We start from the raw sequence: 13,366 nt of genomic DNA, 5'->3' as shown, positions 1-13,366 counted from the left end.
ATTCTTGGGTGGAAACAGCATGACGCTGAGAGTTGTTGAAGCATGGAACAAACTGCCGGCATCAGTTGTTAGTTGTCGGAGCACTGCATCCTTCAAAACTTCCATGCTTTCTGAGATTCGCCAACACTACACCTGATTTTCTCCCCTTCATACACACACAAGCATGTATCTGACTCATACATTGTTCGCTTTCCAGACATTTGTATATTACTGCATATACTTTATATGCACTTTCTGACAAGTTGTGGTGCACCTGAGCACTGTATACAATAATTTCATTATTATTATTATTATAAAGTCTGACAAGGCTATACTTTTTAAATTAGAGTTGCACTCTACACAATGGTCTTCTATCCAGATTCTGTCTCTCCAATTTTATTTACCAGTTATGTGCCTACCCAACACTAGAAAAAGTGGCATCTGCTCAAAATGCCATGCAATTGGATTGAACCCAGGACCATATGACTGCAAAGTGAACTTCTTAACCATTTGATTACACATACACACAAACAAGTTAGATGAATTATACATTTTCTACTTTTAACTCTACTTTTAACCTTTTACTCTGAGATGTATTACTTTGAAACTATTATTTAACAAATTTTACTTTACATACACACACACACAACACACACACACACACGTGTACCCTCAACATAATTCTTGGGTGGAAACAGCATGACGCTGAGAGTTGTTGAAGCATGGAACAAACTGCCGGCATCAGTTGTTAGTTGTCGGAGCACTGCATCCTTCAAAACTTCCATGCTTTCTGAGATTCGCCAACACTACACCTGATTTTCTCCCCTTCATACACACACAAGCATGTATCTGACTCATACATTGTTCGCTTTCCAGACATTTGTATATTACTGCATATACTTTATATGCACTTTCTGACAAGTTGTGGTGCACCTGAGCACTGTATACAATAATTTCATTATTATTATTATTATAAAGTCTGACAAGGCTATACTTTTTAAATTAGAGTTGCACTCTACACAATGGTCTTCTATCCAGATTCTGTCTCTCCAATTTTATTTACCAGTTATGTGCCTACCCAACACTAGAAAAAGTGGCATCTGCTCAAAATGCCATGCAATTGGATTGAACCCAGGACCATATGACTGCAAAGTGAACTTCTTAACCATTTGATTACACATACACACAAACAAGTTAGATGAATTATACATTTTCTACTTTTAACTCTACTTTTAACCTTTTACTCTGAGATGTATTACTTTGAAACTATTATTTAACAAATTTTACTTTACATACACACACACACACACACACACACACACACACACACACACACACACACATACCATCCTGATTATGAAGTAGTATTTTGTTAAATAAAAAAGATTATCATTTAGCTAAACAAAGAATACTTAAAACACACATGATCAAACTCTAAGGAACATTTTTAGGTTTTTATTTTTTTTAAGACATCCATCCAATTTGGCTATATTTGAAAATTTTTCAGTGAAGACATTAAGATGCTTTGAAGAGAATTGTGTGTTTCAGAGTCTGTTTTAGAACCCACACAGTTTTATAATTAGGACAGGGAGAGATCAATAACTTTCAGCAGCTGTTCTTATGTTTGACTGGTGATTAACTCATATTTTGTCTTGCCAATTCAAATTGCTTCTTTCTTCAAGAGAAATCCCCATGTATTTTATTTAACTTCCAGAGTTACTATAGAAAAAATTTTTGAATGGTTGGTTCTTAATTTTATTGTTTTTGAATTACAGGGATTGGACTACCAGCTCATCATTTGTGATTTCATGTCAGGCATTAAATTGCCTCTAGTTTGTAGCACTCTTTATTCTGGTAATGTTACCTATAATGGATTAAGTGTTAAATTGCTTCTAGACTGTAATACACTTTACTGTAGAGAAATTCCTACTTACAATAGATCACTTCTCTCTAGGTTGCAGTATATTTTATTCTAGAAAGGCTACCCACAATACATCAAGCATTAGATTTCTTTTCAGTTGTTATACTCTTTCTTCTAGAATACAACCAATCAAGCATTTAATTGCCTCTAGCTGTAACACACTCACTTTATTCTGATGAGATTATCTACAATGGTCTAATGCTTTGTACAGAGGAAGATTCATCTCTCATTTTCCACTAAATAATACAGAAACTGCAATGAAATGCCAGCCACGTAGAAGGATTGACTTTTTTTGCTTGTTTGTTATTGTATTTATAATGATTGTATGTAGGTTATTATAGGTAATCAATTTGTTTCTTTACAACTTATACTTAAGAGTTGAGAATTTAGAAAGCATTTAAGTAAGGCTATTGGAAATAACTCTATCGAAGTACATAAATCAATGATAGCCTTAATGTTGTTCAATAAGTAATCAATTTGAAGTAAGCTAATTAACTATTTATTAGTAATTGCTATGGTCAATTCACATTATACGTTTAAGTTGTAGTCAGTTGTCCAGGCTGACCAGTTCTATGAACTATGCTACAACTACTTGATATACATAACATTGGGTCAATAACCATTAGACTTGTAGTGTGGTTAACAAATAAAGTTGAGGATCTAGTTTTTTATTGATATCATTTGGGATTATTGTTTGTTAGCTTTTTTTTTTTGTTTCTTGGGGATTTTTTTTTTTTTTTTCATCTAGTAATTTAATCCTACAACCATTAACTAGATCCTGTACCTATATTTTCTCAGCAAATATTATCATTAATTGAAATTATACGGTCAACAGGGCCTGCTGTGTAGTCTACATTAGAATAATATTTTCATAATTGTAACCAAAACATATCACTGAAATCAATATTGGCATGTCTATAATTATACTTGGAGGCTGTATATAAAAATGTCAGACTTTTACATATTACAGCCTGGTTTCCATTGAGGAAATGACTGCGAGCCTAATCTTGCCATGGCAAATTAAAGTATAGCATCTGCTCTTTTACACTGGTATTATGAACGCTTCCTGTGTGATCTGGGATAATTAGCAACATTCCATTAATATTACAGGATCAGGGATAAAGATAAAAGGAGTATAATTTTTCACTTGAGTATTCAAATCTGCTTGTTATCAGGCATTGGTAAAGTTCTCCATATCAGGAATCTTAACATAGCTTAATTGATTATATATCGGATTTCTGAACAGTATATTCCAATTCAATCTTATTCATTTTTCTTATTATGTTGCTTCACATGTGGAAACATACATGTGAATGCACAAGTAAATGGGCCTCTCAGTAATCTCAACAATAATTATTGCAGTTGTTTGAGCAATAAAACTCCTCATCAGATGTATTACAATATTAGTGGCTGACTATTCCGCAAACACTTATACTATTTAACGTAACCTGTAGGTAGAATCAGTGTATGACAAAGCCAAACCATTGAATTATAAATACAGTCATCTTGTAGATTTCCATACAGTTTCCACCAACCCAATTTTACTCCCAAACCTCTAGTAGAAGGTGTGTATCCAAAGTGCACATTGTGGAATAACTTGAATTCAGAACCTCATAAATGACCAGTGAATTTCTAAATTGCTTTGGTCATACTGGTACTATATATACACATACACACACGCATGCACATACACACACACACACACGCATGCTCACACACACACATACACGCACGTGCACATACACACACACACACACGTGCACATATACACACACACACAGGTTGCTGATGGTATGCATTCACATGATGGCTGTCTCAGGAAAACATGAAACTGTGTTTTTATTTTTTAAGATATATTTGTTAAATTTGGGTCAGTTTGTCTTCATTGATATGTTTCGTTGATTTCACTCAATGACCCTAACTATGGCCTCAATGACAACCACCAGGCAACCTCAGATTGATGATCATGGGTTTTTTCCTCTGCTGTCACACTGCAGTCAAATCCCAAATCTTCCAGCTCCTTTCTGAACTTTTCCACTATCCTTCTGCTAACATTGAGGGAATCTGAAATTTCTTTGTTTGTTCTTGTGGCACAGATTCCATGGAGGACTCCATGCCTCTTCTACAAATTGGGAGGTTCAGAAGTTTCCATAGTCAGTTAGTCTACCAAAAAATATGCGTAAAATTAGCAGTTGAAAATTGCAAACAAATACACCCACACCCTGTATGTGTGTGTGTGTATATATATATATATGTATAAGGAGAATTCACATAAAAACAAAAGACAGGTGGTGTAGACAACAAACAGACGTATTAGTATAACACTCGGGAAGGGAAAAAGTCTTTAACATTTTGAGCCTACATTCTTCCACAGAAAGAAACAAGGAGAGAAAATAAAGAATGTGTAGTGGCTAGCGACCTATCATGGTGAATGCCGATATATAATGGCTGTCCAGATGAGTATGACCATTACTGACAATGTTTGCAATGCCTGTGCAAGGGTTCTAAGTCAGGTGCGGCTTGCACTACACCACAACAATTCTCACTAGCAATACCAAGAAGCCCAGACACAAGCAAAGTGGGAAATATCTGACTTAGTAGAACAGTGGGCTTTATATATGAGTTAGCCTTCTCCTTAAGGGATGCTTGGACAAAGACCAGGGTCCATTCCCAGTGGGTTTACTGCACTCTCGGACACCAACCTGAGTATTTCTACATCTTAACACATATACATGTGTTGTATGTATATATATGTATGTGTATACACACACACACTCACGCTCACCCTTCTCTCTCCATATATGCATAGTCTAAAATAAATGTTTTATTGCTGGATACTTACTTTTTTTACTTAGAAAAATTTCTAACTTGAAATAATAATAATGATGATGAAATTATTGTGCATAGTGCTCAGGTGCACTACAACTCATCAAAGGTGGATGTACATAGAATTATGTACAAAAGTCAGGAAAGTGAACAGTGTATGACTCATGATATACATGTGTGCATGCATATGGAGTGGGGGATATCGGGTGTAGTGTTGGTGAATTTCAGGAAGCATGGAGGTTTTAAAGGATGCAATGGCCTGGCAGCTAACAACAGATGTAGGTAGTTTAGTGTGAATAGTTCCAATTTCCATATGGTAGACCACATAACTTATTTAATGTGCCTTAACCCTTTAGCACTTAAACTGGCCATATCTGACCCAAATTTACTACTTGTTTCATGTTCAAATTAGATTCTAAAAATAAATAATCACATCATCAAAATTTGGAAGCTATGAGATAATGCATGATTAATTCAAAACAATGTGAAAAAAACAAGCATTACATTTGGCAGAGTAATTTGAATGCCAAAACAGTTAAATAAAAGGTAGACCAAAATGTTTTGGATCAGCTTAGCCCTTTAGCATTCAGATTTCACTGTCAAATGTTCTGCTTATTTATTCACATTGTTTTGAATTATTCATGTTATCTCACAGCTTTGAGATTTCGATGATGAATTGTTTTATTTTTAGAATGACATTGTAGGGTAGGTGTGAGAGGCAGAATCTGGATGGTTTGAACATAAAAACAGGTGGAGTATTTGGGAAAGATATGACCGGTTTAAATGCTAAAGGGTTAAACATTGTAATCTTAGGGACCAGTAACCCAACAAATCAGTCAATCAACAGCCAAGCAATGTTTCATTTTTTGCTGAGACACAGATTTTCTTTGTTACTCTTGTTAACAATGCCATACACCAGTTATTGACTCATTGGAAACCAGTAACCTGTGATGCTGCAGCTCACAGATTGCTATATCAAATAGATAAAACTGTGCAAACTAACATAGAACTAGTTGAAAATTCCCTGGAATATTAGAATGTTTTAATTACTAATTTAGAAATGATAAAACATAATTATTATTACTTTTGAGGACATAAAAACAATAATGCTAATGATAATAGCGGTGGTGTGGTGTTGGCAGTGGTTGTGGCAGCTGTACTGTTACCACCACCATCATCATCATCCTCGTTGTTGTCATCATCATTATTGTCATTATCATCATTGTCGTCATCATCATTGTCATCATCATTATCATTATCATCATCGTCGTCGTCGTCGTATTTGCCACCACTTTTACTTTGAGTTTCATTTGATTGATTAAATGGCTTCAATACGATGTAGAATTGATAATAATGTAATATCTAACTCAATAAAGATTAAAGTCATTCGAAAGAATCTTTTATTTTTTTTTTTACTTTTTTTGTTTTTTATGTTTTTCAATTTATTCTTAAATGTGTTGTAAAGAAAACAAAAACAGAATCTCCATTATCTAGAGTTTTCTGAACACAATGTTCAATTAGACCTTTGTTCTTTGTTCATTTTTCCATCTTAATATCGTTGATGGATTGTTTCTCAAATGATGTTCCTACTTCAACCGTGGCAGTTCTAACATTGCACATCATTCGTTTTTGCCTCACTCAACATCAACATTGCCTTTCACCAAGATCAATAACAAATATACTAACAATCCATGCTATCCCACAAACCTTGTTTCTCAAATAATAGTTACATGCATCAAGGAGAAAAGTATATTTCCAGAACTGCTTCATAGTTATTTAATTTGGAAGTCTTTTGCTTAATTCGATGTTTCGCAAGATGCATTTTCTCAAGAAGACATTGTTTTATTAAACAAAAAATAATCAAGACTCAGTCAAAACTAGATTATTTGTATTCTAGTTCTCTTGAAAATACTGTCAATTTTCGTTTGTTTATTTATCTCCTTACATAGCTTTACTTAGAATAGTTTTTAGATTACCTTTATTCACTTTGTTGTTAATAAGCTTGGATCTATTCATTTTTATCAAATAGAATGGAATATCTGATATCTGGTGTTGAAAAGGTTTTGATATTTTTATTTGTGACTTTGAATTATAATTTCTCTTTTTTTTTTTTTACGATAATATCTTAATATCAATTTTCGTAAATTTGAAACCTGGATAAATTATCACAAACACAACAGGTCTGTCTTCAATAATGATTACATATATTAACCTTTTTGTTACCATATTTCTATTGAAATACAATAGATTTGTTTCAACTAATTCTGAAAATAATGAAGAAGTCAGTAAAATAGCTTTGTTCTTGTTAAGCTAGTGTTGCAACATAAATTAACTGGAAATTTTGGTGGAAGATTTTAATTTAGAACAGGAAATGTGTTATCATAGAACCAGGAGTGATTTCAGGCATTTTGTATCAAGAGGGTTAATGGTGTTTCAACTCTATATCTTTTAAATAAATTCAAAATATCTACATGACACCAGAATCAGAAAAGGAAGTCTTGATTAACGTATCTTGTGATAAGTTGTGTTGTTTCCAAACAAGTTGTTCTGATTCAAGTATAAAGTTTCAAGAAAATAGAACACATTCATAGGAATGATTACTTCTTGTTGGCCCTTTCTGACTACTATTTGGTGCTGGCATGGTTATATGGTTACAGAGTGGCATGGTTTGGAGCTCTGTCATACTGCATAGCACCTTGGGCAAGTGTTTTCTACTATAACCTCAGGTTAACTGATAACTTGTGAATGAAATTGGTTGATAGAAACTCTGAAGGTGCCTGTGGTGTATGTGTGTAATTACCATTTAAAGCCATTACCAAGTTTTGACTAAATGCTTTTCTATTTCTTTGTGTTATTCTGAGAGTACATACAATGTCAAGGCAAAAGGAACACAAACAAGCACACAAGTTTCTTTCATTTTCCATCTACCAAATCCACTCACAAGGTTTTTGTTGACTCGGAACTATAGTAAAAGACACTTGCTAAAGGCACCACATGCAATGAGACTGAATTTGAAACTATATGGTTGGGAAGGAATGTTTTTAAACCAGATTTGACTAATAAAATATTGAACAAAATCTAGGGCTTGTTCAGACATCTGCAGAATTGAATTCTGCTAAATGAATAAACGTACAATTAGAGTGCACTTTTGAAATTGCAGTCTTGTGATAAAAGTTTCATATAGTTTTAATAATGATTCATAGTATTACTAGGGCCTTGAAAGAGTTAATATTTGATGGCATAGGAAACAGATAACTATAAAGGTGTTAAAGGACTTTTATGTGCAGTTTTCCTAATGTAAAAATAGTGAGTGTATGGTTGACGGCAACATCAGTTTTGGATTGTAATCAAAAGTGTGATTGTCTCTCATTTGCTTGAAACTCATTCCCACCTTTACCCTGCTCCATCAGCTATTATTTTTATTGAAATCAACACCTCTTTCCATACTTCTTTTGTATACATTAATGTTGATCTCTTGGAACATATGCCTTCACTAATTTAGATTTCTTGTATCTCTCAAAGAATATGTGTCTGCCTGTCATGTCTCTGTAGGAGATAACACACACACTCTCACACACACACACATACACACACATAAGTTCCCCTTTTTAGCACTTTCCAATAAACAATGTTAGGTCCCATTCCAGTTATTTATACATAATTACATCTTGTACGTGCTCCAGGTGTTAAAGTCATTTTTTTTTTTACTGCATTTTCTCTCTGCTTTAAACATAATTATCATAGATTCTGAAGAAAAGCAAAAGTAATAGCAAGTTATAATAACTACTATAATCTATACAGGCGATAAAATCTTAACACTTTTATGACATTTACCAAGAGCAATGACTTCATAAGGGATGGTTATTCAATCTAGGAGGGAAAACAGATTCCATTTGCTTGAAAATATATTGTACTATATATATATATATATATATATAATCAGAAAATATATCACACATGCCTGTCATCATCAACTTCATCCTCATTACAACAACAGCAACAATAATAATAATAATAATAGTTATATTTCTTCCTTCTATATTTTTGTAATTTTTTGTTTCTGTCAGTGCCAACATTCACATACTAAGGAGTGTTGCACAGCTGGAGTGAGCAGAAGGTAAAATAATTAATGAATTTAACTATCCAACATTTTTTTCTCTCCAGACTCCACAGCTAACTCTAAAGAACTGCCAGTAGCCAATGGCTTTGTGTTGTAAGATAATCCAAATACTAATATATAGAAATATATAGTAAACAATTGTAAACATTATCCTTAATATTCTTTCCTTATCTAGCAGCAAAATGGGAGAGTTACAGATTTATTCTATCTTGTTTCACTTTCATATAAACAATGGTGTTTTTTCTTTTTTTTTTTTTGTTGTTGTTGCTTTAATTTGTTTTGATGGGTTTTTTTTACATTTTCATCTTTTCCTTCCTATTTTTTATGCCTCCCCTCTGAAAGAATCCCAACCTAGTGCATAGCCATAAACCATGAGTGTTAGCATATCAGAAATGGTTATATCAGATCAATACAGTTTCTGTCAGGAAGTGGAGCAAACCTTAGCTGAGTGTTTATATTGAAGTTCCTCTTGCCCTATATCTTCATCCAATCACTGTGAACCATCTAACCATTTGCTAAAATCCATCAACAAAATCTTTCTCTTCTCTCTCATTTATTTTCTTTTTTGTGATATTGTCAGATATTAGAGGCAGGTGAATTATCAGAGCCTTATTCAGGACACAGTGCTGCAGTTTGGCTGGAGTATTATTCAAACTGAACAATAATACACAACTGGTTTTTAACCATGTTATTTCACTCTATGAATAAAGAAAAATGATCTGTGATGGAGCTTTCCATTCTCAAACAACAAATAAACCATGACTTTTCACAAAAATGACCAGAACATTGGCCATTGTTTCACCTATTGTTTATATGAAAGTGAAACAAGATAGAATAAATCTGTAACTCTCCCATTTTGTTGCTAGATAAGGAAAGAATATTAAGGATAATGTTTACAATTGTTTACTATATATTTCTATATATTAGTATCTGGATTATCTTACAACACAAAGCGATTGGCTACTGGCAGTTCTTTAGAATTAGCTGTGGAGTCTGGAGAGAAAAAAATGTTGGATAGTTAAATTCATTAATTATTTTACCTTCTGCTCACTGCAGCTGTGCAACACTCCATAGTATGTGGGAGATGGCACTGACCAACAAAAAAATGTGCTATAAAGTAATAATTTTACTATTGCTAATTACACAGAAGCACATGGACAGTGATTATAATATTAAATGAAAATCAAACCTTACTATTGTGAAGGTAGCATTGATCTGTTTGAACATTTGATCTGGTTGATAGGAGGAACACACATAAATCAAATCAATCTATATTCACACTGTATGTCTGTTGAAATGATTTCTGTAAAAATTTATGCTTTGCTAAATTTTAGTGGCAAACAATAATATTGTTTCTATTATTTTACATGCACACACCACAAGTGATCTGTTGAAAATCCTTTAAATTTTAAGAAGACGATTTTCTGCAGAAATTCTCTCTTAGTTCTTTATTGCCTACAGGGAGCTAAACATAGAGGGGACAAACAAGAACAGACAAAGGGATTAAGTCGATTACATTGACCCTAGTGCATAACTGGTATTTATTTAATGGACCCCAAAAGGATGAAAGGCATAGCCGACCTCAGCAGAATTTGAACTCAGAACATAACAGCAGATGAAATACCACTAAGCATTTCAGCAGGTGTGCTAACAATTCTGCCAGATCTCTAACTTGTTCTCATTTGTGCAGATTTGATATCAGCAAACCTACAACACTACCTTTGAGAAAGGTACAGGAACATATAAACCTCTTCAATTAAGTTTACTGAAATCTGGAATCAGCATCCTTACATCCTCAAGGGGGTTTGATGATTAGTACAAAGCCACTACATTTTAAAACTGAATTCATTTCAACATTTGACTCAAACCTACAAGTACTACAATTTCATGAGATGTTAAACAGAGAAGCAAGCAGGGAGCAGAAGGGAAGAGGCTTATAAAAGGTCTGCACTTGAAACTTATAGGTTTTTACAGTTTGCCACTAAACCAGAAGAAGGTCAGGAATCCATTGCTGCAGCACATGTTAAGAAGGCAACAGTATATAATGGAGTGCACACAGATCATGCATCACATTTGCACCATGGAAGTGACCATGACAAAGTAAAGAAGATAGAACATAAACATGTTTAGTTACTTGATGATTGATTAGATGAATACCCACAATCAACATTGAAGAATCTTTGTAAATGCTTAGTCAAAATATGGACTGGCTGTGTCCAAAAAACTAACCAGTGAAAGAATGGTTTCATTAAAACCAATACATTTAAAGCCAGAGTAATTTTGTTTTGTTTTTCCAAAATAGCTGATTTCCCCCAGAAACTCATGAAAGATGTTTTGATATTTGTTTAAAAATATGTTTTCAGTCAAAATTAAACTATAATTTATTATTCAATAGTCATAGGAAATTTGATTTAATGGTATTACTAATTAGTAAACTATTAATTTTTTTCGGGGTTATTTTAATTTGTACCTGAATTTGCATAGTTCTTTAGTGAAGAAAGCTCTCAGATGTTTCTTAATTAGACAAGTATAAATTGCTGGGGATTTTGCCCTATATTGCTAGTTTCATTACTTTTGTTTCTGCACCCATAGCTCCATCATGATCCTGTGGTTTTCTGGCATCATTTAGTCTTGTGATTCCACACTGACCGCTCTTGACCTATGATATGCTAGTTGTATATCAGAAGTTACCATTACTATTTTAACCCTTTTTATACTTGCTCACCCCAGATTAGTCCTAGTTCTATGATATAAGACTGTATTTTTTAAAACATTTATATTAAAACCTTCGATCATAATTTGACATGAGAATTTTTTGTTGTGTTACAAGGTTACCTATTCTACTAAGCTCTTTCAAATTCTTTATTTTAAGAATCAACTAAAACCTAGAACTGTGTATTTCTTTAGAAATATGGTCATGGAATGGTTAAACAGATAATTAAAATGAAATTCTCGTTTTACATTCTTTATCTTTACTGCCAATATTGTCTTTTCCTTGATACTTTTATTTGTTATCTAATCAAAATCTTATTCAAATAAATTTTTTCATATTTGTCTTTTTCTTTTACAGTCAGATGAAGTTTACTTAGAAGCACAGATCCAAAATATTACCCCAGGTCCAATATTCATGGACCATGTCAGTTTAGAGCCATCAGTTTCTTATTCAGTCACCAAAATGAATGACATAGATGAGGATGATAAGTAAGTAGACCACAAATAATGCCTCTTGTAGCTTTTTTTTTTCAGATATGTAAGTAATGCGCTTTTGTAATATATTTTGTACTGGCTTCAAGTTTCCTGGTAAATGCAGTAAGTCATAAAGAGTCTTGGGAGTAATTTTATAACTGATAAAACCCTCAACTCTGGATTTCAAAGTATATAATGATAAATCCTTGTAGATTTCATGCAATTATATATTTTTTACATGTAATGTATCTGTGTGTTTGATTTAGTCTTGTATTCTGCTATTAGTAATGCTTCCATAGTCATATATATATATATATATATATATATATATATATATATTATATATATATATATATATATATATATATATATATATCAGCCCTGTCTGGCCCCCATGTCGGTGACATGTAAAAGCACCATCCGTTCGTGTCCGTTGCCAGCCTCGCCTGGCCCCCGTGCCGGTGACACGTAAAAACACCATCCGTTCGTGGCCATTTGCCAGCCCTGTCTGGCCCCCGTGTCGGTGGCATGTAAAAGCACCATCCGTTCGTGCCCGTTGCCAGCCTCGCCTAGCCCCCGTGCCGGTGACACGTAAAAGCACCATCCGTTTCGTGGCCGTTTGCCAGCTCTGTCTGGCCCCCATGTTGGTGGCACGTAAAAGCACCATCCGTTCGTGGCCGTTTGCCAGCTCTGTCTGGCACCTGTGCAGGTGGCACGTAAAAAGCACCCACTACACTCACGGAGTGGTTGGCGTTAGGAAGGGCATCCAGCCATAGAAACACTGCCAGATCTGACTGGGCCTGATGAAGCCTTCCATCTTCACAGACCCCAGTTGAACCGTCCAACCCATGCTAGCATGGAGAACGGACGCTAAATGATGATGATGATGATGATGATGATATTTGTCTGTCTGTCTATCTATGACTGTGTTAAGAAGTTTGCTTCTCAACCACATAGTTATGGCTTTAATCCCAATGTGTGGCATCTTGGGCAAATGTCTTCTACTATAACCTCAAGTCAATCAAAGCCTTGTGAGTAGATTTCGTCGATGGAAACTGAAAGAAGCCTGTAGTATATATGTATTATGTGTGTGTGTGCTCACGTACACTACTGTCTCCTTGCCTTGACATTATGCGATGCTGTAAACAAGTGTCACTCTCATGCAAGTGGGGGAATATTCATTTCCAATCTTCCATCAAAACATGTCTGGTCATTGGAAATATAACTTTACCTGGAAACAGGTGAGAGTTAGTGACAGGAAGGGCATCCAACCAAAGAAAATCCATCTCAGAAACTACCATCCAACTCATACAAGCATAGAAAAGAGGACATTA

General features: G+C 34.2%; 1 protein-coding gene across 6 annotated transcripts in view; it reads left to right on the top strand.

Annotated features, from left to right (window-relative positions):
- The window catches only part of LOC115214751 (trafficking protein particle complex subunit 13), a 332,050-nt gene that overhangs the window by 310,295 nt on the left and 8,389 nt on the right, over positions 1 to 13,366 (top strand). For all 6 annotated transcript variants that reach the window (XM_029783770.2, XM_036505549.1, XM_029783771.2 and 3 more), the window contains exon 7: positions 11,917 to 12,047. In XM_029783770.2, coding sequence (XP_029639630.1) covers positions 11,917 to 12,047 — 131 coding nt within the window. The remainder of the gene's footprint in view (positions 1 to 11,916; positions 12,048 to 13,366) is intronic.

The sequence above is a fragment of the Octopus sinensis genome, linkage group LG8 (assembly GCF_006345805.1).
Source record: "Octopus sinensis linkage group LG8, ASM634580v1, whole genome shotgun sequence".
NCBI lineage: Eukaryota > Metazoa > Mollusca > Cephalopoda > Octopoda > Octopodidae > Octopus > Octopus sinensis.
Note: the sequence above shows the minus strand (reverse complement) of the source record. Positions and strands in the feature narration are given on the sequence as shown.